Here is a 26,858-nt window from a genome sequence, read left to right on the forward strand (position 1 = left end):
AATATTTCAATCAATGTTTTTACCACTGCATTATCAAAACTAGGCTTTCTAAATGCTAGATTGTCCTAGAATTATTATTAATTTATACTCCCAGTGAAAAAATCACTCTTGACACTTAGAAATTATTAAAGTGAGCAAATCACTTTAATAGTAGTGCAGGTCTGGGTCTGGCTACTGCTCAAAGAGGAACCAGCCATGAATAGAAGATTTTTACTAATTCATATACATCTTAGTTTTATGCAGTTCATAAACACTATCATTCTCAAATTGCTTTCAGGTCTCCGACCCAGGTTTCAGTTTAAACAATTTAAACAGAGACAGGGGACTGAAAGACTAAAGATACTGTGTGAATTATTTCTGAAGTACAAAGGGTTGTTTCTTTTGATAGCTATTATCCACATTCATCTGCCCACCTGGCAGAACTGTGATTATCCTGGTAGGAGAACAGGAGACCTGATGATGGACCAGGACTTAATGGAGGTTATGACACTGTCCAGACAACTTGAGCTGCCCTGTGGAGGCATGTTCCTGGATATGAGAATGGATCTAATTTCTGGTTATTTGTCTAGGTTGTCTCCATTGTTTTCAGAACTGAGCCCAATGAGCCTAATGAGACTAATTATGATGAACAAACATTAGCCTCCTAGCATCCTGAGTTTTGCTGGTCCCTAATAAGCTTGGTTAGCCCAATATTTACCTTTGGGATATTTTGGAGGCAATGTTCCCTTAGATAATTTCTACTTTGTGCTATTTAATGCCTTTTAAGCAAATCTATTGGTAACTCCTTCACAGCATCAATTTTAATCACTTCAGGCCTCCACTACAACAAGCTAAAAATGTTTTGCTCCTTAATTCAGGCACCTGTCATATTCTCAGAAAATCTGATAAAGTAGTATATTCTTATGGTTACAGCTAAATAATGAGTTAAATTCATAGAAAACAGAGACTAGAAAATAACAGTGATCTCAATATTAGTATTTATTTTAGCGGAAAATTAAACAATTAATTATAAATATTTGTTATGGATTATGAACTATACAATTTAAGTATAATGGATTAACATAAAAAGCCAAGTTAAAATTTAAGAAATTACTACAATTTTTCAATATTGCTTAATTTTCACTTTTTCTAGAACTAACCTTTTAGATACTGTTGGTAATTGTTATCTGAGAAAAAAAATGGTAGCTCAGTTCACCTCTTCATTTCTTTAGATTGTATTAAAACCCATTCACTGAGACTATACAGATACATGTTTTAAGGAAAAGCAGGAAAATACACCATTATAATTTAAATGTGCTAACAAGTTTTACATAGTTTTCCTGTTATAACATGCCACCACAGTTCTGAATTCATCCTCTGTGACATTAGAGAATCACAAAAGCTGGTGCTTATTTAGAAAGAAGATGATGAATCTTCTCACAACACACTAATTCCTGTGGTCAATGCTCCTTTTGTGTGGTCTGTGAGGATCTGGATAAGTGGGCCTTAAATAAAATTTAATAGACCCTGTGTGCCTTCTCAAGGATTTGTAATGCTATCGGTTATCATTTTCTTTATAATTTAAATGACATTCTGAAAAAATATTAAATTAATAGTGCCCCTGTGCCAAAAAGATAAGAAAAAATATCACTGAAATAGCAAAAGAAAGATGAGGCTCTTTCAAGAAAGTGTGATTATGTTGCGTCCTAGAGTTATATTCAGGCTAAGACAGGAATGGGATATTTGAAAATGTCATGAGGATTAGTAGCTGACAGCTCTCTGTACCTCTAAGTACTAGGACTACCAAACCCGGGGACTTTTCTTGTTCTAGTCTCTTTTTTTCTTTTTTCCTTTTTTACCAATTTTTTGAAATACAAAAACACAGCATTTTGCAACCAAAAATATAGCAGATGCCACACAGGCCAGCAGGAACCCAATCACATCCAGAGAGTGGTACTGAAACCAGCTGAGGTCATGCGCTGCCACGCGAAGGTGCTTGGCTCCTTTGTGGCGCATGACAAACTCAATCCAGAAGACAGCTCTGTCCAGGGGCTTCACTGGCTGGTCGTGGTGGATTCTTGATAGTCTCATGGCATTTTCTTTATAACTTGAAAAGTGCACAGACAAACATTTGTTTTTTGTTGTTGTTTGTAAGTAGTAAGACATGTTTAGTCAATTTGTTATTACAAGAACATTTGCTACAAACCTAACAGTTTTTTAAAAATTCTTTTTATTGTTGTTATTATTATTATTACTTGCAATTTATTCACTTTGTATTCTGTTTATAGCCCCCTCACTCATCTCCTACCAGTCCCACCCTCTCTCCCTGTCCATGGAATACTACTCAGCAATTAAAAGCAAGAAAATCATGATGTTTGCAAGCAAATGGATGGAAATAGAAAATATCATCCTGAGTGAGATATTCAAGAAACAGAAAGACACACATAGTATATACTCACTCATAGATGAATATTAGCCATATAATATAGGATAAACATACTAAAATCTATACTCTTAAAGAAGCTAAACAACAAGGAGGACCCTAGGAATGATGCTTAATCCTCATTTAGAAGAGCAAACAGGATAGAAGTGAAAGTGGAAGAAGGTAGAGAAAAGGCCAGGAGCCTACCAGAGAGAGCCTCTGAAAGAGTTTACCCTGCAGAGTACTGAAGCACATGCTGAAACTCAGACTAACTTTGGGGAGATTTCAGGGAATTTTATGGAAGAAGAGGGAGGTAGAAAGAACTGGAGAGGACAGGAGCTCCACAAGGTGATAACACAGCCAAAATATCTGTGCCCAGGGGCCCTGCGAGGCTGATGAACCAACCAAGGACCATGCAATCATTGAGAGGACTTAGACCTCCTGCACAGATGTAGTTCATGGGTAGCTCAGTCTCCAAACAGGTTGCTGGGAAGGGGAACAAGGGCAGTCTGTGGCATAAATTTGGTTGCCTGCTCTTTGATCACCTCCCCCTGGCAAGGTGGCCTTACCAAGCCTCAGAGAAAGAGGATCCAGACAGTCCTGTCAAGACCTGATAGGCCAGGGTCAAATAGTGGGAGAGGAGGACATCCCCTACCAGTGGACTAGGGCAGGGATATGATGGTAGGAAGACAGAGGGAGGGTGGGACCGGAAGGAGATGAGGGAGGGTGCTAAAGTTGGTATACAAAGTAAATAAATTGTAATAAATACTATTACTACTACTAATAATAATAATGAAAAAAGAAAAACAACACTTTACATATTATTCTAATGGATATTAGGCAAATGTTTTATTTATTTCTAAATCAAATACTTGGTCAAGATTTCTAATACAGATTTTAAAGTTAAAATTTTTGATTGAAACATTTTTATGAATACCAATAAAATTATGTTATTATATAAGTGAGGCAGCCTAATTGATAGCCATATTTACATCATATGTAGCAATGAAGTATGTCTGTTAAAATACTCTACATAATTAAAATCACTATCATTTAAATGTTTATACACATTCTTATACTTTTTAAAGTTTTTATGAAATTAGAGACTGTAATGCAAATATACAAGTATCCTTGTGATTTCAGGTAATATCAGTACTTGTATTAGGCTTGGAGTTTATTGAGAAATCGTTTTGAATTGCATGCATTTTAGTGCTCAGATGAATTTCTGATGATTGTGGGCTTTTTTGCATAAATGTTTTTAAAATCTAGCATGATATCTAATGAACATTCTGTACAGTTGAATGAAAAGTACCATAGACTTTCTGACTTTAACGTTCAATTAAATGATTCAAATTATCAGCAATTAATTAATATTTTGATAATGGGTTAGCTGAATAGATTGCAAGGTCAACATTTATAAAAAATGAAAGCTCATATTGAAAGTTACTGATATTCATAACCCCTAATACAGTTTCTGATTTAAGATTTTATAATGTTTATTCAATTATAAAACACTTGGAAGTAAGAACATTAAATGCTTGGCAATACAATGTTACTAGTTAATTATACATGATTAATGTTGAGCACATTATCACTTCCATTTTATTTCTTCTGAATGGTTTATAATGCTTAAGTTCTTACTTATAAGTATGTAAAATGAAAGTACATAAAATATATGCTAATAAATATGTTTGGAAAATACATTGACTGAATCTTTAAAACCAATTTATTTTCAATTCATTAAAAAATAACTTCATTAATTGCAAATGAAATGATGAGTGTTTACATTAGACTCTGGTTACTTGAGATTAAACCAATTTCAAAAGTATGAAATTTTGCAAACATTCTAGAGTGATTTACTGCCTAACTATGTCAGACATGGCTTTACAAGATCCAATACTCACGATGGCTCATTGATAACTGTTCTCACAGCATGGAGCAAATCTGCACTTGTCATAGTGTTCATGTTCACCTCCACAGCTGCTCCCTTAGCCTTCATGTGAACAATGTTGTCTGGCTGATCAGCAAACATGGGAACTCCCACCATAGGAATTCCATGGTAAATGGCCTCATAAATTCCATTTGTTCCACCATGAGTGATAAAAGCTCTGGTTTTGGGATGTCCTAGTTTGAGGTCGAAAGAAGGAGTGAGTAAAGATTTCAGGCTAATTATTATACAGAATTTCTGAGGCAGAAGGGATAAAGAGTACAAGTCATCAGTGAAGGCAGTATTTTCTGTAAGTGTTGAAACATAGGAGACATTGCTACTCTGGGAATTACACTCCTAGAAGAGGGGATATAAACTCTTCTTCATTGTCTGGGAAGGAATTACTGAGGTAGTGAAGTGTGACATATGATGGGAACTGAAGACTGATGAGATTCTTTAGATGTCTTTTTTGTGCCCGAGGAAACCATGGATCTGTATGATTTAATTTTACCTTTTGTATGCTGGAGGTGAAGGATTGGTCTGAAGCTCAATGGTAGAGGATTTGCTTTGCATGCAAACTCTGCTAGATTCAATACCCAGTACTAACACAGAAGGAAAACTTGAAGTGATATATAGAAACTTAAAATTACTGATGTTTTCAACGTCTTGATGGTAAGCAATGGCTTAACTGGTTCTCTGATTGCACAGATTTTTCTACCAGAGTCTTACCAAGAAGATCGTTCTGGGGAATCCAGTCAAACAGCCTTGTATTGGATCCTAATGTGGCTGGTATCTTTCCTTTGTATCGCCACAAAACCTGTGGAAGACAATGCTGAGAGATTGCAGGTAAAAAACACAATGGGACTGTGTGAAGGCAATGAGTTTTCAGAACAAATGGTGTACATACTTTAGGTGGTATTTCGGAAGGAGGTTACCGATATGACCATTTGCAGACACTGAGTTACAGAGAACTGCCTACAACCAGCTATTCCCAAAGGCTTCTATTACAGGTCTAATAAGCATAACTTTTACACTTTGCTATTTATTACTGAAAAACCATTAGGAATAAACTAGAGTGTAAATAGGACTATATTAATAAATCAAACACAATTGCAAGGTATATTTACTAATTCCATGTGATCTGGTCACACAAGATGTCATCTTGTTTTTAGCATCATTTTTTCTTTTCCCTTCATACTTTCTACCGTCTACTTTTCTTTACTTTCCTCTCTTCCTCTTCCCCTTTTTCTTTCTTTCTCTGTGACTATTCTATGTCTATCTATTCTATGCTGGTATTGTACTTCCACTTTTTGCTTGATTTCATTTTGTTGTTTTTCTTGTTGTTGATACTTTGGTGTTTGTTTGTTTGTTTTCTCTTTGTTTTGAGGGAGAATTAGATCAGGGGTTTTACTGACCTTCTGGGGAATCTGGGCAAGGGCCGAGGCAATGAGGTTGGCCTTTTCTTCTGTCAGGTTTTTGACCATTGACCCCAGAGAAAACACCACAACACCATGTTCCCCTGAGCTCTGGACAAATTCTTCCATTTCCTACAAACAAAATGATCTTTTGAAAATGTGGAGAATCATTAGGAAGAATTTTGTTCCTAAGTCTAGGCAGAAAACACGAGAATAACAATCAAAGAAATTTTTTATTTGCCTATCCCATGACATGTAAAACTAGATAGTAACTATATAAGAAAGCACATTTTGTGAAAAAAAGATTCATAAAGTATATGCAAAAAAATATGTGACACCAAATCATCAAAAATGGGATCAGAAAATAGGAGCAGCACTTACCTTTGTAAGTGGACATTGTTATTCACAAAATTTAACTTAGACAATGAAATGTTTGTTGACCTGGATGAACACTAGTGACGCCAGAGAGCCAGACTTTTAGAGTTATTATCACACCTGTTATAACCTTGATATAATGATCACGTAACTACTGTATTATTTGAATCTATTTACTCATGTTATTATTTTTACTTGATGGAGCTGAGTCTCAATCTGCATGAAAAGTTCTGTGTTGATCAAACAAATGCTCTCTAGAAAATCACCTAAAATATCCCTTTATTCCCTTAATTATGTTATGCTAAACTTAGAGTCACCTTCACTATCAGTTCCTGAAATTTTCATACCAGTTGTTACTATGACAGTATGGGGTCACCACCGTGTCTATTAACTCACACACCTGACCGATTCTGAAGACCCTCAACATATTCTCACTCTTACTCATCAAATCCTAAACAAGTCACCAGGACTTCTCTGGAAGGTGTCTTTCTCTATTAAACAGTGAGGGAAGGTGTCCCTGTTAATTAAAGGTATTAACTTTGAAGGAAAATCAGTTATTGTATCATGAAATACCTAAAATTTTCTCCTTCATTTACTTACCTTAGGTAAAGGTTTGGCAGGTTTGCAATGCAGTCCTCCCACAAACTCAAAATTAGGTAAATATGGACGAGGGAATTCAAAGTCCCAGTATGTCCGCATCAGCCAAATCTCAGCTTTCCCCATAATCTCACATAAAGTGGTGGGTTTTCCTGGACAGTACACATAACATGGAGGAAATTTAGTACTTAGATTTACCTATTGGAAGAAAGTTGGAAGAAAAGTTTACCTATTGGTCCTAAGTTTTCTTATTACCGAGGCTTATTATATCAATAAGCTTAAAAAGGACAGTGTGAAAGGAGAGGACTCAAAGATAATCAGAAGGAAGGTAAGATGCAAGAATTACCATCTCCTAAAAATAAATCAATAAGCACTTAAATGTAGCTACAACTACTGATACATTTCACAACACTTTTTTCTCTCTAGTAAATGGCATGCGGTAAGCTTGTCTCTGTCCTGTAAGCTACTTTCCACCCTTCATTGCCCTCCGGTCTCTGCTTAGGAACACGTTTCCATTATGCACCATGTTTGTTCTTGCTTTCAGAATTCTGTTGGAGGATTCCCATTTGGCAAATGATTTATTTTTTATTTTGTCATTATTTATTCAGTAAGAAAACTCAGATTGATTCTCTCTATACACAGTACACTTTGGGATACAAATATTGGGATCTCCGTTGTCTCTCTTTATACTTACCATTAAGAAAAAGATTGAAACTAGAAAAAATACTAAACACTACTTTCAAGAGTTATTTAGAGAACATGACTATGTTGAAATACTAATGTCAGCCAATTCTACAAATAGAAAACACGTGCTTCAGGTGAGAAAAGAAACACTCGATGGGAATCTTTTTATATAAATCTGTTGATCTTGTGCAGGTAGGGCAAATACTATGTTTAAATGTCATAATTTAGCAATTTTGACACAAGCTCATTTGGTGACTTCTCATTGATCTTGTCCTTGCTGGGCACAGGATTCTATTGAGGTTCAGAGCAGTGCATTTGATGTGCCCTGATCTGGGAAGATACTCTGATGTCACAGCTGCCAGCCTTGCCTTCTCCCCAAAAGCTCCTTGAGAAGAGGCTTTAGGTTGAGCCAATAGCTCAGACCTTGTGTGCACTCCTGGACCATGTCTCAGAAGCCATGATCAGCACAGCAGAGCCACAGCACAGAAATCGCCACAGGCCTTTCTGGAAAGCCATTGCTGCGCCTCCCCACCCGGCTCTGCAGAGGGTTAGTCTCTTCCATTCAGTGATAATTTTTATTATTATTATTCAATATTAGTTACAGTTTATTAACTCTGTATCCCATCTCTATGCCGATCCCTCATTCTCTTCCAATCCCACCCTCCCTCCCTCATCTTCTCCCTTTCCAACTCCACTGATAGGGGAGGACCTCCTCCTCTTTCATCTGACCCTAGCTTATCAGGTATCTTCAGGCCTGGCTGCAAAGTCTTCTTCTGTGGCCTAGCAGGGCTGCTCCTCCCTTGGGGGGTGGGGAGGTCAGTTTAAACTTGAAGAAAGTCAACTACTAACTTCAAGAGTTATACAGCACAAAAATGGGGAGAAATGTGTGAGCTCTTGTCTATGTACAGCACTGATAGTCTATAGGCATCCATAGGCTCATGAAATTCAACCATTTAAATATATATGCATATCGATTAATATTAAATGTGAATTAGTTAATGTTGAATGCTAGTATTAGAGTTTTACATTGAATAAATGAGGGTCAATTTATTTTTGCTATTGTTATGATATTTATTAATATTGGAATTAAGTGGAAGCGTGCTTATTCAATTATTTGTATGTATTTCTATCATCTCATTTTATATATTTTATTCAATTATTACAGTTTCTAGGTTGATGGTCAATTTTTTTTTCCTTTTCATTGGTTCTTTCTTTCTTTGATATTGTGTCCTCTCGCTGTTAAATTTCAGAATGTATTTTAGAGTCACCTTCTCCTTTCAAAATCTAAGTCTTAAAATCAATATTTTTTTCATAGACCAGAGTTTCACTTTATTAAAGGATAGAATCTAAAACCCAAGTATTGACACTGGGCATTTTCATTCCTTGTGGTGTTTAGACATCTTTGGAGGACAAAGCAAGGAATCAGTGAATACCCTCTCCTCATGTCCAAACATTGTATTCAACGGTGAGAAACCTGTGTCACCACAAGGTGATATGTACTTACTCCTTCAATCTTAGTGAACAAATAAGCCTATAAAACACACATTTGACAAGTAGAGAACATTCATCATAAAATTTGTGAATACCGAAACAATGAAGAAAACCTTTTACAAAGAAAGTACGGCACAAATGTGCTTTCATATATATTTTTTTCTGAGTTTTAAATGATGAATCTTGTTTTTTGTTTGTTTGTTTGTTTATTTTTGTATTTTTTATATTTCTCAGACTTTATTTTTTTTTACATTTTTTAAATTTTTTTTACACTTTGTATCCCCCCATAAGTCCCTCCCTCCTCCTCTCCCAGCCCCACCTTCCCTCCCTCTTCTTCATGCATGCTCCTCCCCAAGTCCCCTGATAGGGGAGGTCCTCCTCTCCTTCCTTCTGATCTTAGTCTATCAGATCACATCCAGAGTGGCTGCATTGTCATCTTCTGTGGCCTGGTAAGACTGCTCTCCCCTCAGGGGGAGGTGATCAAAGAGCAGGCCTATCAGATTGTGTTGGAGGCAGTCCCTCTTCCCATTACTATGTAACCCACTTAGACACTAAACTGCCATGGATTACATCTGCACAGAGGTTCTAGGTTATCTCCATGCCTGGTACTTGGTTGGCGTATGGGTCTCTGGGAAGACCCCTGTGTTCAAATCTTCTGGTTCTGTTGCTCTCCTTGTGGGGTTCCTGTCCTCTCCATAACCTACTATTTCCTACTTCTTACGTAAGATTCCATGCACTCTGCCCAACAGTTGGCCATAAAGTCTCAGGGTCTGCTTTGATAGTCTGCAGGGCAGAGACTTTCAGATGCCCTCTGAAAGTGGCAGGTTCCTAGGTTGTTTGCTGCTTTCTTCTTCTGATGTCCATCCTCTTTGCCTTTCAGGATGGGGATTGAGAGTTTTAGTCAGGGTCCTCTCTGTTGATTAGTTTTTTTAGATGTACAGATTTTAGTAGGTTTATCCTATGAGTCTATATGAGTGAGTATATACCAGGCTAGACAAAAAAGGAGAGGTGCACTTAAAATATTTAATATTCTACATACTTAAAGTCTATAATCACTTATAGATACAAGTATCTATTTAAAGCCTATTGTACAAACTATACATTTATGCTCCAGATTCATTCACTGAGATGCAATAACATAATTTTGCTAATTAACTATGATTGTCTACTACATGAGTCAGAAACCACAATTTTCTTTGCCTATGATTTAGCAATAGACATTTAAATTTCTCCTATCCAGCTCTATGGATCCAACTGTCTCTGCTTCAAGAGCTCTAGTGTTAGAAGTAGGTGTTACTATACCCTGTATTTTCATGTGGATTAGGGGGATCAATATCAAATCTTCATAACTGCAAAGCCACCCATTACTGATGAAGAAATCTTACCAACCTTGTGATTATTTTCATGTGTAGAAGAACTTTTAAGGTAATAAACACCTCTAATGGTTACTCTGCAGTGTTTAGGGAAATAAACTAATTGCCAGTCTCAGAAAGTGCCAAGATGACATACAATGAATTTAAGATGTGACTTAAAGAAGAAGATGAATATTTTAATAATCAAATTTAAAAGATGACTTAATTTCTTACCCAAAGTAAAAACCTTTTCTCTTTAAAGCTATGCTTTGTTTTGTGTTCTTTTGGCATAACGAAATTTACTTGGCTAAGTAACTGATGAAGTGAATCAGTTTACCTGGCTCACAGTGGGAGATTGAAATGTGACACCAGGAGGCCACCTTAAGCTCTGGGTCTGACTACATCAAAACACAATGGATGGCATTTCCACTGCAAAGCATGTAAAAGCTAGAAAGCAACCACTCTGGAAGATGGGACGCAAAGGTAAGCGCAATGAAGAGCAAATGCCACGTGCACTCCTGGATGTGAACAATGATTGTTCTGTTTCTGATGCTCCTGCTCCATTGGCTATTAGGAGTATAATGGTGACTAGTCACTTCATCCTAAGATTTACTGTATCCTGACGATACAGAATATATAGGCTTTTGGATGAGTTTACTTGGACATATCCTTCTACTCATCCCTGTCCCCTTAAAAGCAAGTATGGTTGTCTGTAACCACAGACCAACTTTTTTTTTCTATGAAGAATGAAAGGATAACATTATAATGGAAACTCTGCGGAAAATGAACAGTATGAAATTGCTTATGTTCAGAATAACAATATAAAAGTAATGTATTTGTTTTGTTCAATATCAGTTTATTCACACTGGGTAAGTCTATCTCTATAAAAAATCATAATTGCTAAGAGAAGGCATTACATATTGCCAGTTTTGGACAATGTACTCCTACTTAAACTATTTCCTGTTCAAAGTTGTTTAGTGGGAAAGTGAGATTGCTCAATGGGTAAAGAAATTTGCCACCCAGTTTAAGGGCCCGAATTCAATCCCCAGGACTCACATTGCAGAGGGAGAAAACTGATCCCCAACCCAAATTATTGTTTTACAACCTCCACCTATGCTCATGGCAAGACATGTACACACACACACACAATGAAAAGAGATATTTAGTTACATAAGGAACACAATTAAGTATTTCACAATTTCTTAGGCAGTGGGATTTGTAAGCCTGGATCATTATACTATAAAGTAAGAGGTTGGGAATTATATTTTGAAGGCTTTCACAGGCGTTATATAATTGTTACGGCTTATGTTGAGAAGAAAGATTTAGTGAATACTGGAGGCCTTTAGCAAATATTTTTGATTTGTTTTTAAATTTAACTATTACCACACAGGGCAAGAAACTACCGAAAGTTTGAATTATTTTTCGAGTAACCCCACATTTTATTTGTCAGTTACCACCTGGTTATTATAATCATGGAAGATTAGCACTTATCAATTTTACCAAATCCAAGAATATAAAAACTCACAGTTAACCTTTTTGGGTTCCTGTGGGAATCCTCTATTGCTCCCTGTGTGGGCTCTTTAAGAGTTTCCTACTTTTTCTACCTTCCCAATGGTGAGTGCTCTCTATCACGAACAACTCCACATTTGGCTAAGGCCGAGGATCTGGCTTGCTTCCATGTATGTGGACCTATCTGCATTGCCCACATGGCATGCTGGGGTTGGCTACCCAGAGGCTATTTAAGCTGTGGGCTGGCTTTCCCCAGGGTCAGATGATTGTTCAAGGTTCCTGAATAACCTGCATTGAAAAAAAAAAAATAGAGTTTCCTACCACTTATTTTGATCATATTCACCCCCTTACCCAACTCTTCCTAGATATACACTTTCTTATCCACCTAAAATTTTGTCCTATTTTAAAATTTCTAATTAATTATTTAATTACATCCTGGTCTTAGCCCCATCCCTTGTCATTGACCATTCCTCCCCCTCCCTCCTTCCCCTATTCCTCAGAAAAAGGGAGACTTCCTTCCCATCTATCGAAGCTCATCAAGCCTTATCAGAACTGAGCATGACCTCTACTCCTGTGGCTTGGCAAGTAGTCCCTCCAGGAGGAAGTAATTGAAAAGCTGGCAAGAGAGTCAATGTCAGAGAGAATCCCTGCTCCCCTTATTAGGGAACCTACATGAGACCTGAGCTGCCCATCTGTTACATCTTTGTATAGGGCCTAGGTCCACTCTATGCAATGTCCTTGATTGGTGCTTCAGTTTCAGAAAGCCCCTCTTGGTCCCAGTCAGAAGGCTCTGTTGGTCTTCTTGTGAAGCTCCTGTCACCTCCAGGTCCTTTTCTCCTTCCCTCCACTTTCCCACAAGGCTCCCTGTGACTAGAAGGACACTCTCTAATTAGATAAGTCTCCTAGTAGAGGAAGGGGAACACCAATCCAGCCATAAAAACTTCAGCTCAAAATTTACCCTGCATACAAGATGTGCAGGGATAAAGATAGAGCAGACAGAGACAGAGGGAAGGTCCAACCAATGCCTGACCCAACCCAAGATCCATCCCATGGGAGAGAACCAATTCCTGACACTATTAAGGATACTCTGTTATGCTTGCAGATAGGAGTCAAGCAGAGTTGTCCTATGAGAGGCTCGACCCAACAGTTCCTCGAAACAGATGCTGAGACTCACAATCTATTTTGTTTTTATAAATCCTTCAAGACCAATTTGTGCTATCTTAATATTTTAATATTTATTTATAATATATCTTATATATGCCTTACATTCTATATTTATCTCAGTATTTAATATTTTAATATTTATTTTAATGTATCTTATATATGTCTTACATTCTATATTTATCTCAGTATTTAATATTTTGATATTGATATATTAATATCAATTTGTGCTATCTTAAATGTCTGGTCTTAACTGGTAGAGTTATTACCCTCTCAGAGAAAACTGCCTCTGTCTTTCCTAGCAGCTGACAACTGCCAATAGCTCCAAGGTTATGGGTAGGATTTCATGACCAACTCTTATCACCACACACAGATTTGGCACAGATTTTGCTGGCATGGGTTTTATTCATATTTTTGTAATCACTGTGAGTTTATATGCACAGGTGGCCTGCTGTGTCCAAAAGACTCTTTTTCTTGTATTCATTTACTACATCTGCATACATTTCTGTATTTACATCTGAGATCATGCACTGTCTCTACGTGAGTTAGTCTGTGTAAGATATGAGATCCATCTCAGGAGTTGTTTCTTGGGTGCTACTTATTTTTGTTGTTGTTGAATTAGGATCTCCCAGTACCTAGAACTTGACAAATGGACTAGGCTGAGTGACAAGTAACCCCCAAGGAAATGGAATTACAAGTATGCACAGCCCTGTTAGCTGTTTTTACTATTGTTTGTTTTGTTTTTGTTTTTTCTTTTTGTTCATTGACTATTTTTTTAAAAAATGTGTTCTGGGGATTCAATCCAAGTTCTCATGTTTGCAAAGCAAACGCTTTACCTGCTGAGCTATGGTGGTCCACCTTTTTAGCAGATATTTGTTAGTTAATTTTTAGGTACAGATCTTCATGGAAGTATAATTATGGCTCTGCCATTGAAGAGTTAATGAACATTATGGTGTAAGCAAGAGATATACTAACTTGTCCATATAAGACCTGATAGGCTAGGGTCAGATAGTAGGGAGGAGACTTCCCCTATCAGTGGACTGAGGGAGAGGAATGGGGAGGGGAAAGGGAGGAAGGGTAGGACCAGGAGGAGATGGCAGGAGCTACAATTGGGAAACAAAGTAATAAATTGTTAAATAATAATGATAATTATAATAATAAAATAATAACTGCTAAGGAAATAAATAAATAAATAAAAGTGACAATGCATCCACAAACATATACCTCTAAAGTTCAGTGAAATTATTAACCCAGTTTACATAAAACAAAGGACTCTGATTGAAAGCTTCATTAAATCATGCACTTCATACCAGAACAAACCAGACAGGTCTCTAGTCAAAATGAACATATATTCCAAAGCCTTCACTATCACACTTTTTAAAGGTCTCATTTAGTACCTATGATACTCTGTGTAGCGCAAACATAAGCAATGAATGACAGCTGTCATAGAGCATGTTTCAAGGTAGATAATGCTTCAACCTAAATCAAAATGTATGTTTGAAGAGTTTGACAGATGGCTTAACAGTTCATAATGCATAAATTTCTTTCAGAATACCTACAGTTCAGTCACCAGCATCCAAGCTAGATAGCTCTAAGTTACTTGTAACTCCAGCCCCAGGAGCACAATATTTCTCTAGCCTTCCTGGACACAAACACACACACACACACACACACACACACAAAACCACACACAGGCATGAAAAAAATCTATTTTAAAATACCTTCAAAGGGAATCCTAAATTGCATTCTATGGAATACACACACACACACAAAATGAATCATTTTACTTACCAGCTTTTGACCTCCAAAGATCATCTGAAAATTTTAATTAGCTTTCATATTTTACATACGTGACATGTAGAATATCTTCAATTATGAAATTTTATGAAGAAGTTAAAAAATTCTGTAGAAATTTGGGTAAAGATATATAATATAAAAAGGCAAACATGAATAATTTCCCCTGTGACAGAAAATGTTAAGTCAAATAGAATTTCAGTATTCCAGGACACATACCGTGCTGTGTCCAGTAATTCTCTGTAAGACTGATTCAGTTTTAACACAGGCAAAGCACTCAGCATTCTTGGATTCTGTTCAAATATCACTGCTATCTTTGATACCTCCCATGGCTACTCTAAATAAGCACAATTTCAATTTCACTCCAAAGCATCTCTTTTCTTGTTCTACTGCATAGCATGTATCATAGGCTAACATTTATAAATATGCACATATATCATTAATAAAAGTATATTTATGTTTTATACAAATGTATGATATATTGTTATATGTAATGTTAACTTAGAACGTAGCTCTAAAGGATAATTTTGTCTGCTTTTCTTATTATACTTATTATGTGTAGGAAATTATTAGCCATCTATTTTATGTTTAGTAAATATTGCTTTGAACAAAGAAGAGGAAAGGAAAGGCTAGAAGGAGGTAGAAAGGAGAGAAAACTAGGCAGGGGAAAATGTTTTGTATCTAACATCTGTTAGTAAATACCACTGGGAGCCTCCAATGTTAATCTGTGTACGAATTAATTCCCCTGAGTGCTAACAAATCTGGAGGATTTGTGTGTGTGTGTGTGTGTGTGTGTGTGTGTGTTTGTGTGTGTGTGTAAGCAAGGTTCATGAGAGTCAGGAAGAGAAATACTATCAACAATCATCCAGAATTGGCTTCCTTAGTTGGCCTTGTTTTATTTTGGCATCTGATTCTCATAAGGAACCTTTAAGGCCAAAAGGCTGTAGAAGATACAGAAGCATTATGAGGAGAGAGGGCTAGCCCTCCTGAAATGTCTAAGACAAATAAGAAATAATAGGGCAGGATAGAAATGTGGGCTTTCCAATGATAATCTTTTATGTTTTCCAATATATGTTCTGCAAAGAAATGCTGAAGAATAAAGAGAGAATATATACAATATTTTCCATTTTGTTTATATGGCTATGCCATAATTTACCTTAGTAAAGTGGATTTTACTATATTCGAAGATTTATTTAAACATTGAAAAGCTACTAACAAAAATAAAAACACTTTCTTTCCAGTGAATGATAATTCCATACAAATTAATAACACCACAACATTTTCTTTAGAATTGTCTTAAACAAAAACAGTAAATAAAGACCTGTAGAGATATAACATTCACCCCGTTATGTCTCATCCAGCGAGGTGGATAACTTTAGCTGAATGAATAAGAGTGAAGTTATCTGGGGTCATCAACAGGGGAAAAACCCTGAGACTCACCCAGAACTCTGCTGTAGTAGGAATTCCATCCTCCCCAGTAGGACTTAAATATAAAGTCTTGTAGAGAATAAGATAGGGTGTTCTTAACCCTTTCACCAAAGGACATCTGGTCACTGAGCTCTGACAAGGCTGCAGGTACGTAAGAGAATGGTGAAGGAATTTTCCCACAGTGCCTCTCCACTGTAAAGGCTGGAGAGAATCGCATTGTGTACACAAACGGAATTCCCAATTTCAGGGCCACCAGGTCTCCACAGATGGTTACTGGATCAGCTATCAACACATCGAAGCTAGCCTTTTGAAGTTTTGCCATTAGCGTGGGATTGTTTAACACACCATCACAGACTTGTGTATTAATTTTGTAGAAGGCCTCAAAGAGCTTTCCCAGTTCTTTGTAGAAAGTCCACATTGTGAGAGGTGTCGGTCTGTGGTTTAGCCACAGTGAGATCATATGCTCAATTATTTCCTCTATGTTGCTTTTTTTGTAGGAAACCGGAATCTCTTCAAAATGCAAGAAGGCATCAGGAGTGGAGTTGATGAATAAAGTTGTTGATGAAGTCAGTACAGTCACACTGTGATTTCTTTGACTCAGCTCTTCAAGAAGAATCTTAATATTTAACCAATGGCTGCAGTCTGTAGGCCAAATTAGCACATTCCCGCTGAGAACAATTTCAGTCAGAGCCAAATGAAAAACAAACAGCTGTAAAAACTTCTTAAACATGATGACATCCAATGTGGATAACTGTCTATTGTGGCTCTTTTAAAATGAAAAAAAGAAAAATTCAATCTATTTCTGTTTCAATATATTTAGATTTCAGGTAAAATAATATTGGATATTATTATAGTCTAGTTATACCCATTCAATTGTTAGGAAAGTTAGGAAGAGAGTTACAAACTTCAGATAAATCAACAGGATTTGGGCAGAAAAGAAATCTAGTCCAAATGTAATGAAAAGAAGCTAAAAGAAATGTGTCTGTGTATTCTGTGAGGCCAGATCTCACTTTATAAAATCAATATGTGTCTTCATTATAAGGCATTTCTGGATATATGGTCTTATTAAAACCCTCCAATATTGTATATCAGATGTTGTCTCTTTCATTTCATTGAGAACTAAAATTGAGTTTCATTGCATATCCTAAAACCAAGATGTAAAGTTATTTAGCTTGGATTATGGTTATAAAATCATCTGTCACACTGCTGCACCAGCATCAATCACTTTTAGGAAGAAAACTGAAAACGACTTCCATTTATTGGAGATTTCCTCCAACAACTACTTGTAGAAGTTTTAGATTGGCTGGGTCATGGACTGGTTAGTACACAAATAGAGGACATTTTTGTTTCTTTCACTTTCCTTCCTCTTTGTTAGAAGCGATTCTCTTTTTCCTTCATATAGTACTTTTCAAAAACAGTTCGAACCACAATTTCTTGAAGGCTGTTGAAACAGAGTCTGTTTTATGCACTCTGTGTAAGAGATTAAGTACGAGGAGCCCAGGAGTAGAGTAAGCCACAACTGAAACCATTGTATCCTTTGAAGGGTATGAGAATTGTCTGGACCCTCTCAGTCTCACTTTTCTTGGGTGTAAACAAAGGACAACAGAACTAACTTGTTGAATTGCTTTGTGAGTTATCAATCTCTGCAGACCTACCCTGAGGCCTGCTCCCCTCAGAGCAATGGCATAATATTTTTAACAGTTCTACTGATTTGCCCAAAGTTAGTAGATTAAAAGGTCCCATGATTAATTTAGTGATTTAGCTTCAGACGTGGGTGAAAACAGATTTGGAGAAAACACTTGCAATTCTGAATGCATCTACACCTAACAAAGGCAATCACATAATGGTTGGATGTTAGAATCATGAGTATGCCACTAAATAAAGCCACGAGAACAAATGAGATGATGAAGGGGATAAACAGGAAAGGGGAAGAAGGGATATTCATAATCAGTTGCTTCTGAATCAGTTCCAAGCCCTTCAGTCACTAAAGGATCAGGAAGGGAGAGCACAAGAAACTTGTGAAAGATTCACTGTCAGAATTGTAAAAAAGAATTGTCATTTTTATAATCTTAGCAGAGACAGATCCAATTTGGAGACAGCTGTAGTGCTTTTACAGCCAATTTAGTTTTAAAAGGAGCCAGAGGAGGACAGTTTGAAATATCTCATAATATTCTCTTTCTGTAAAGAATATTATTTGCAGTGGCAAATTTAGAAAAGAAAATTTTCCAAGAGTCCTGCTGGACAATAAACTAATTTTATTACTCTCTAATGAAGAAATGTTGCATTCAGTTAACCATGGGTGCATACATTTGTTTGTTTGAAAATTATACTTGGATGGTAAAGAGTTTATCTTTATAAGCATTGCTTTAGGCATCTAATATATTTGTTCCCTAGTTCCAGATACTACCAAAATATTTCATAATTGCAAATTCAAAACATGCAAGTAAATTATATTTGTGGATGCTTGCAGGTATTAATTTGTGGATGTGAATTTCCATTAGTGGAAAAGAAGTCATCAAATCTGTCTGGTTTAATAACAAAAGTGCAACTTGACTAGATAAAATTACTTATTAATTTCTAATAATTTATTTTACATTACTTAGTCTCCATGAATACTTGATTCAAAGAAACATCTGAATACAACATTTAGTTAAAAAAAGTTTATTGTTATTTCAAATTTATCAGTTAAATTTACACATGTAACTTTCTTATTTACATATGTAATATTATGTTATATAATTATATATAATATATTACCCGAAATATATAAAAGTTTTTTATCAAATTCCTATTTGGGAAAAGCATAAAACTCTCAATAGCACATAATGGATTTTATATATTCCACTGTCATTTTATATTATTTTCCCTTTAAAATATTACACAGTTTTGGTGGTGTTTTGAAAAATATAAAAATAAAATTTACCTACTTTAAGTTTAAAAAATTATATTTGAAATGTACAGACTTTCTTTTTCTTATTTTCAGCTACAAACTGTTCACAGAGGTCTCTTAGAGCAGCCAGAAAAATATGCCAGACAACAAACCTTAGACATCAGAGAGCCACAGAGAGCTATCCCTTAAGGAATAGTAAGTAACATAGTAACAGCACGGACAATTAAATTTCATGCAGCAAATTAAGAAGTGAAAGACAAAATTACAAATTTCAAAAAGGAAAAGAAAATCTAAGAATGTTCAAATAAAACTATGTTAATTTGTATTCATTTAATTTTCTTCCTTTGTCTTATTGCTCTACCTAGGGCTTCAAGCACAACACTGAAAAGAAGCAGGGAGAGTGGGCAGGCCTGTGTCTCTCCTGATTTTAGGAGAGTTTGTTTTGTGTTTTTCCTTCACTTAGGATGATGTTGGCCTTGGATTTGTTATGTTGAGATTTCCCAGCCTTAACTGATACAATTGCAATGTACTCTATAGCTAAGGCTCACTGAAAAATCACAGTGGGAAGATTGTAGGAGCAAGGGTTCTAGGGCCTCACTCCCTAGACACAACAGGAAAAATGCACCTGTGGAATCTCAACAGTATGGTTGCCTAATCAAGAACAGAATATAATGACAACATCAATTGACTGCCAAAATACATTGGCAGAATTCCTCATGGTCTTGCTCCTAAAATGAAGAGCTACAGGTAGCCAAAAGCTCCCAAGAAGGGAGAACAAGTTTCTTCCAGTGAGAAGCTCCTGCCTTGTTTTGCAAATCCCAAGTAGTGAAGTCAGGACACTGCACATATAAGGGCTCAGTCAAGTTTATACATATTTAAATACATATATGTCCATATACATGCAGCAATAATAACTGACAAAGAGATCATGACTTTGGAAAGGAGAGGGGGATGACAGGAGGAGCTGAAGGGCAAGGAAGAGGTGGGGGTGATTCGGATTCAGTGTTAGTATATGAAGTTATAAAAAACAAATTAGAACAATAGTATAAAACAGCCCAAGAGAGTTAATTTGAATGCTATTTTTTAAGCTATGAGTATGTAACCTTACATTAACCGGCCTGATATTTTGAAACCTGAATACTTTCATCTCTCATAATGATTTTACTCTGAAGTAAAATGAATTAGTTGTGAAGATATGTGACAAAGACAAAAATATATGAAGCCTTTATCACAGCACCTAGAAACTGGATAAATTAATTATTGCTAGATCTAGCAGTTTTAATGAAAGAGTTACGATGGGAAAATGGGTAATTTTGTAAGGTCCAGTTTCTAGCAATAAGCAGAGATTAAGGACTCTCTCTGTGGTTCTCATTACATTCTTCCAGGGAGAAGTAATATCTGGGATATTTGGCTCATGTGTTTTCTCAACTGTGACAACTTGAGACCTGAATGTATTTGTAGCCATTACAAAAAACTTCTATTTGACTGGTGGAGTAGAAGCAGATGATAAATTCACATGACTCTTTGGAAGAAAATCCAAACTCACTGCCTGTCTTATTCTCATTACATCAATGATTTCTCACACTAAAATAAGTTACTTACTCCAGCATCTCAGTATCTTTTATTCTTACCTGATCTTTTAAAAAGGAGTGTTCATGTCGCTCAGATCACCAGATTCCTATGTCTGGGTAAAACATTCAAACTTATATAGGCATTCTGAGTCAGAAAAGGGTAATTCAATTTGCAACACAAACACTTACATAAACTCTCATTATTTTCTCATAAACAAATTGTTAAGAAAGATTAGTCTCCAGCTTCTGGCTATTACAAATAAAGCTGCTACAAACATGGTTGAGCAAATGTCCTTTTTGTGTACTTGAGCCTCTTTTGGATATATGCCCAGTAGTGGTATGGCTGGATCTTGAGGAAGTGCTATTCCTAGTTGTCTGAGAAAGCGCCAGATTGATTTCCAGAGTGGTTGTACAAGTTTACATTCCCACCAGCAGTGGAGAAGGGTTCCCCTTTCTCCACAACCTCTCCAGCATGTGTTGTCACTTGAGTTTTTGATCTTGGCCATTCTCATGGGTGTAAGGTGAAATCTCAGGGTTGTTTTGATTTGCATTTCCCTAATGGCTAATGAGGTTGAGCATTTCTTTAAGTGCTTCTCTGCCATTCGGTATTCCTCTACAGAGAATTCTCTGTTTAGCTCTGTTCCCCATTTTTTAAGTGGATTACTTGGATTGCTGCTTTTCAGCTTCTTTAGTTCTTTATATATACTGGATATGAGTCCTCTGTCAGATAAAGGGTTGGTGAAGATTCTTTCCCAATCTGTAGGTGGTCGCTTTGTTTTGATGACGGTGTCCTTTGCTTTACAGAAGCTTTTCAGTTTCATGAGGTCCCATTTATTGGTTGTTGTTCTTAGAGCCTGTGCTGTTGGTGTTCTGTTCAGGAAGTTTCCCCCTGTACCAATGAGTTCTAGGGTATTTCCCACTTTTTTTTCAAGCCGATTTAATGTGTCTGGTTTTATGTTGAGGTCTTTGATCCACTTGGACTTCAGTTTTGTGCAGGGTGACAAGTATGGATCTATTTTCATTTTTCTACATGTAGACATCCAGTTAGACCAGCACCATTTGTTGAAGATGCCATGAGTCATACTGGGCAGACTGCTCAGACCCTGAATAATCATTTAGCCAATGTAGCTCATGCCTTAGTTGTACATAAAGGAATTAATGCTCAACTAAAAGGAAGCTTGATGGTGTTCAATCAGAGGATTGACCTCTTGCAGGAGCAAATTGATACCCTATGGCAAATCGCTCAACCTGGCTGTCAATGAAAGTATGCTGGACTTTGTGTCACTAGCATACAACATGAGAATTTTTCCTGTGCTGCAAATCTGTCTAAACAATTGTCGAGCTATATTTTAGGTAATTGGACTGGAGAATTCGATACTACGATGGAGCAGCTGAGAGTGGCCATTGTCACAGTAAATTCTACCAGAGTGGACGCAGGACTAGCCACAGGATTATCAACATGGATTGCTGCAGCCATGAATCATCTGAAGGAATGGGCGGGCATGGGAGGGTTAGCAGGCCTTCTGGTGTTGGTCTCCTTGGTTTGCCTGTGGTATATATGCAAGATTAGAGTCTCACAACAGTGTGATGCAGCCATGATCATTCAGGCCTTTACAGCCATTGAAGCAGGACATTCTCCCCAAGCATGGTTGGATACCATAAAAAGCTAAAATGATACGCTCAGGATGCGAGGCTAAGCACTGCACTCAGGGTCAGCCGCTTTGGACCCAGAGAAGAGCATGTCTGATTGCATGCGGGTTGATGCCCCAGGTCCCGCCTCTGAGAAAAAGGTATCGGACGGTCTGATGCTCTTTGGGTGGATGACACCTAAATGAACATCTGTACAAAGTCCCAATTTATTTCTAATATCAGAGATCAGACCTCTACTCTTGCCTGATGCGTCTAAAACAAAAAGGGGGAACTGTAGAGAGCTGCGGAATGCTATGCCTTAAAGATGGAGCTGGTTTCTGCCTTCCACCTTCCCGATGGTGAGTGCTCTCTGTCACGAACAACTCCACATTTGGCTAAGGCCGAGGATCTGGCTTGCTTCCATGTATGTGGACCTATCTGCATTGCCCCCGTGGCACGCCTGGGTTGGCTACCCAGAGGCTATTTAAGCTGTGGGCTGGCTTTCCCCGGGGTCCGAGGATTGTTTAATGTTCCTGAATAAACTGCATTGAAAAAAAAAAAAAAAAAAAAAAAAAAGAAAGATTATTCTCTTCTGCCTCAAGTCTAGAGTAGTGTTATCCTATAAGTAGCACTGACTTAAAAGCAAAGAATAATGGTATTTGTATTCTGAAACTCCATTCTGGGGAAGATTAGGTGACAAATAATCTCACAGGTGTGATATTATCCAAGAGTCATGATTGTAAAATCCGGGATGGCTTGTTGATATTAGGACGATGGTGTAAAGATGATGCAATCCAAAAAGACTCAGAGATACTTCAAGTACATTCTTCTCTTGCATCAGGTGAGATGCCACACACATTCAGATACCTTGTTTACTATAGGCATCAAGACAAAACGGTGTTGTTTTTTCAGTGCCTCATTTCTCCATGAAACCTCTACTTTTCTTTACTTCTTCTCATCCTTTTTAAGAACTTACTTTGGCTATGCAATATGACCCATGTACATGAATCCTCGTAGCTTCCCATATAGACCTCAGACCCATCCTTGTTTTCTCTGATGGGCAGATGGAGTAGATTGTTATTTACATGCTGAAATAGATCATTGGTTTATGAATCATAAAACAACAGTTAACACAGTCATAGAGGTTGATAGCTGTAGTTATCATCACAGAATAAAGAGTTAAAATTGGCACCCCAAATTTCAGTCATGTTCATCTAACTTTAGTAGTTTCTACTTGCATCCAAAAGTCACTTGTGAACATTTATTCTGATTAAGAGGTATACATTCACAATTATTTTAGATTGGATAGTTGAAAAGAAGTCAGGGTTCAAAATATGATTACAAAGAAACATCTAGTTTTCTTTCTGAAGTTTTTGTGAACTATTCATTTACACTCTTCATTTTTTTAAAGGATGCTTGATGTCACTCAATATTTTCATTCATTAGCTAGTAAGTATTAATAGGCCATACAAGTAGCAAGCTGGCAAACACTGTAGCTTCTCCACTTGTACACAGTGATTTTCATTACTCAGGAAGATGAGAGAAAGCACAAACTCAAATTTATTGAAGTTCAAAAAATGATAATAAACTTCAAAATTGAGCAACAAGACATACATCTCATCAAACATGAGATTCATTCCTTGTTCGTCTTGTTCAGTGAGAACAGTTCCATCTGGTTACATTGTATCTGAACAAAAAAAAAAAAAAAAAAAACACCTTCATATTTAGCACCCTATAAAATGCATCACTCTCACTATGCATTTAGAAAGAATTATAGGTACCTCCAACTATGTTGACCCCATGCAAACTCAATACTTGCTTCCTAAATCATTTATTTCCTGGAAAAATCCAGAAATATGCTATGTCATAAAACAAACAGAAAAATAGCAAACAACCTGCATGTGACAGGAAAGCAGGAAACATGGAAAAGAAGATAGTGTCTGAAAACAAATACGATTTTTATACGGCTGGTATTCCAATCTCTAACCCATGGCCTTCTCTCTGAAATACAATTCTGTTAATCTCATTATGTATTGGACCTTGCCAGATCTCCTACAAAGTAGCGCTTATATAAGAATGAAATGTTTTGTTCACACTACCAAATTTTGTCTTTTAAAATCACTGCTTCAGTTAGCCATGCCATTTACAACTTTCTGAAATTGAAAATACTGAAATTATTTTCATCTTATATTGTTTATCAGTCTTCACAAAGATTCCATCAACCTTAAAAAATGTATCTTATAAATTATTACAAATTGGGTATGTAGTATCTCTCAGTTTGCAAAGTAACTCTATATATACATGAATTTTAATATTTAAACATCTCTGTTAGAAATGAGATAAATAAAATGTAGATGAAAAGAGTCATATTACTTTTCCATGAACACACAACTGTAGGCTCCTACTGTGTATCAACACACTATTTGTTATTCTGTACTTTCTTTGTACATGATTTATTATTTTTGGCAAATTTCTTTAGTCACCTTCCCAACACATGCCCTTACCATACATTTTCAGGAGAAAGAAGCAACAAAGACTCAGAGCCCTCCACTCAGTCTCTGCATCTGTCCAGGCATTTCGATAAAACCCAAATTCTGTCAAAACAAATCCCTCTAAACAACTCCAAGGTGAAATACTTAGTAAAATGCACAAAAGACTATTAAGATATATACTGAGGGTCTGGAGAGGTAGCTCAGAAAGTAAGATCATTCGATGACGAATCATGAGGACTTGTGTTCAGATTCCAGCACTCATTTGAAAACAGTTATGAATATGGCCACATATGCCTATAACCCAGAACTGTTGAAAAGAAGAGGGTTGCAGAACTTGTTGCTCAGAGAAATGTTCAGTTCCACAACTAATGCTGTCTGAAAGGAATAAGGCAGAGAGTGACAGAGGAGCGAAACCAATGTCTTCTACACCCTGGCAAAAACAGGCACATACATGTGGACATGTGCCAAAACACACAGGCACACAGACACACAGACACACACTGAATTAATAACCCTGACATCACTTCCATTTTTTCTAGTATATATACTAAGATATTTGGTGAGAAATTATATATTTAGCACCAGCTGGAGAAAATATGTGTATAAGAAAAGTTTTATACATTTTGGGCTATAAAACACTTGCACAAATCTGAAATTTCTAAGCATTTTTTTTCTAGTGTAAGTTCTAAATAAGGTCTGGTTCTTTTTATCAATCAAAATATCTTTTTAAAATGTTATCCATATAATGGTTGTAACTTTAAGTCCCAAAATTAACAAATTGGTCTGATAATTGTTCAGTCTATGCTTGTTTAGAAATCTTTCCTTCTCCTGTGTCACAACCTCAGTGTACTACTATGCAGACTTGTCATTGTAGATTTACGCAAAGAATTTGCTGGAAGCCTTGTTTACAGTCAAATAAAACAACAAAAATGGCTACATACCTAAAGCTTTACTGTAATAGGAATCCCATTGCTTCCAAAGCGTTTCAAACATGTAGTCCTGCATTCGGTAGGAGATGAAGTTTCTGACTCTGTCAGGGAAGGACATCTTGTCTGTGAGTTCTGACAAAATTGCAGGAACATAGGAAGGAGGGAATGGGACCTTTCCACAGTGCTTTTCCACGGTAGAGGCTGGAGAAAACCTCAAGGAATAGATAAATGGGATTCCCAGTTTTATAGCTATGATATCACCACATGGAAATACTGGGTCTGATAACAGTACTTCAAACTTTCCTTTCTTCAGTTTGGCCATCAGCTTTTCATTTTTAAGAACGCCATCACAAATACCTCTGCACACCACATGGAACTCCTTAATGACTTTGGCCATTTCATTATAGAACTTCCAGATAGTTGAAGGAGACGGCCTGTTTTCCAGCCATGTCAAGACAAAGTCCTTAATCACACTTTCAATTTTTTCCTTGCTGAAGGGCACTGGATATATATCAAAAGTCAGAGATGGGCTAATTGATGGTGTGATGAAAAGCGCACCGGATGCAACAAGGACAGTCACATTATGTTCTTTCCTTATGAGCTCATCTATTATTATCTTAATATTTAGCCAGTGACTGCCTTCCATTGGCCAGATGAGAACATTCCCGCCAAGAGTAATTCCCAGGAGACTTATCTGAAGAGACCACAGGAAAACGTTTTTCAACATAATGTCGCTTGACGTAGACGTCAGAAGATGTTGAACAAACCGATTTCTCCACTTTCCTAAGCCAAATAAATAAATCAATTTATTCATTTATTAAAAATACAAAAACATGGCTCAGTTTTTATTCAAATAATTGATATTTTAATAATCCTCTCTCTTGCAAATGTTATTAGCAGCAATAGAAACATGTTTAATGGGATCAGTTTTAAAATAAGGTGTCCTACCTTCCAATGTGATTCCTACTTTTTGACCTTTCTAAATTTGGTCCTTTGACCCTGCTTGTTGATAGTTTCTCCTTAAATTGATCAACTTATGTACTCATCAACTGTACATTCAAGTGTAGATAATGTCAGCTGAAAAGGGACAGAATCTACTCAGATATGTAAGGATACTAACAGTAAGTGCTACGTGTCCTTTTTTTTCTTTGTTTGTTTGTTTCTTTCTTTCTTTCATTCTTTTCCTGCTGTAGCACATTCATATAATTACATT

General features: G+C 36.6%; 1 protein-coding gene and 1 long non-coding RNA gene across 4 annotated transcripts in view; one reads left to right on the forward strand and one right to left on the reverse strand.

Annotated features, from left to right (window-relative positions):
• LOC132653188 (uncharacterized) overlaps positions 1-16,771 on the forward strand; it is a 61,752-nt gene extending 44,981 nt beyond the window's left edge. For both annotated transcript variants that reach the window (XR_009590950.1, XR_009590949.1), the window contains 3 exons: positions 5,037-5,174; positions 7,687-10,725; positions 16,632-16,771. This is a non-coding gene — a long non-coding RNA (uncharacterized LOC132653188). The remainder of the gene's footprint in view (positions 1-5,036; positions 5,175-7,686; positions 10,726-16,631) is intronic.
• Positions 1,043-26,389, reverse strand: LOC110541412 (UDP-glucuronosyltransferase 2A1). Of its 2 annotated transcripts, XM_060380872.1 has the most exons (7): positions 25,658-26,389; positions 16,147-16,776; positions 6,719-6,867; positions 5,744-5,875; positions 5,058-5,145; positions 4,306-4,525; positions 1,043-2,086 (listed from the first exon to the last, which is right to left on the reverse strand). In XM_060380872.1, the coding sequence occupies exons 1-7, from the start codon at positions 26,370-26,372 to the stop codon at positions 1,807-1,809; spliced, it is 2,214 nt and encodes a 737-aa protein (XP_060236855.1). In that variant the 5' UTR covers positions 26,373-26,389; the 3' UTR covers positions 1,043-1,806. The 2 variants fall into 2 exon arrangements, with proteins under 2 accessions (XP_060236855.1, XP_060236854.1); XM_060380871.1 differs by lacking the exon at positions 16,147-16,776 and having other exon boundaries at positions 1,048-2,086; positions 25,658-26,387.
• Between the last annotated feature and the right edge of the window lie 469 nt (positions 26,390-26,858).

This window comes from Meriones unguiculatus, chromosome 3 (assembly GCF_030254825.1).
Source record: "Meriones unguiculatus strain TT.TT164.6M chromosome 3, Bangor_MerUng_6.1, whole genome shotgun sequence".
In the NCBI taxonomy this organism is placed as follows: domain Eukaryota; kingdom Metazoa; phylum Chordata; class Mammalia; order Rodentia; family Muridae; genus Meriones; species Meriones unguiculatus.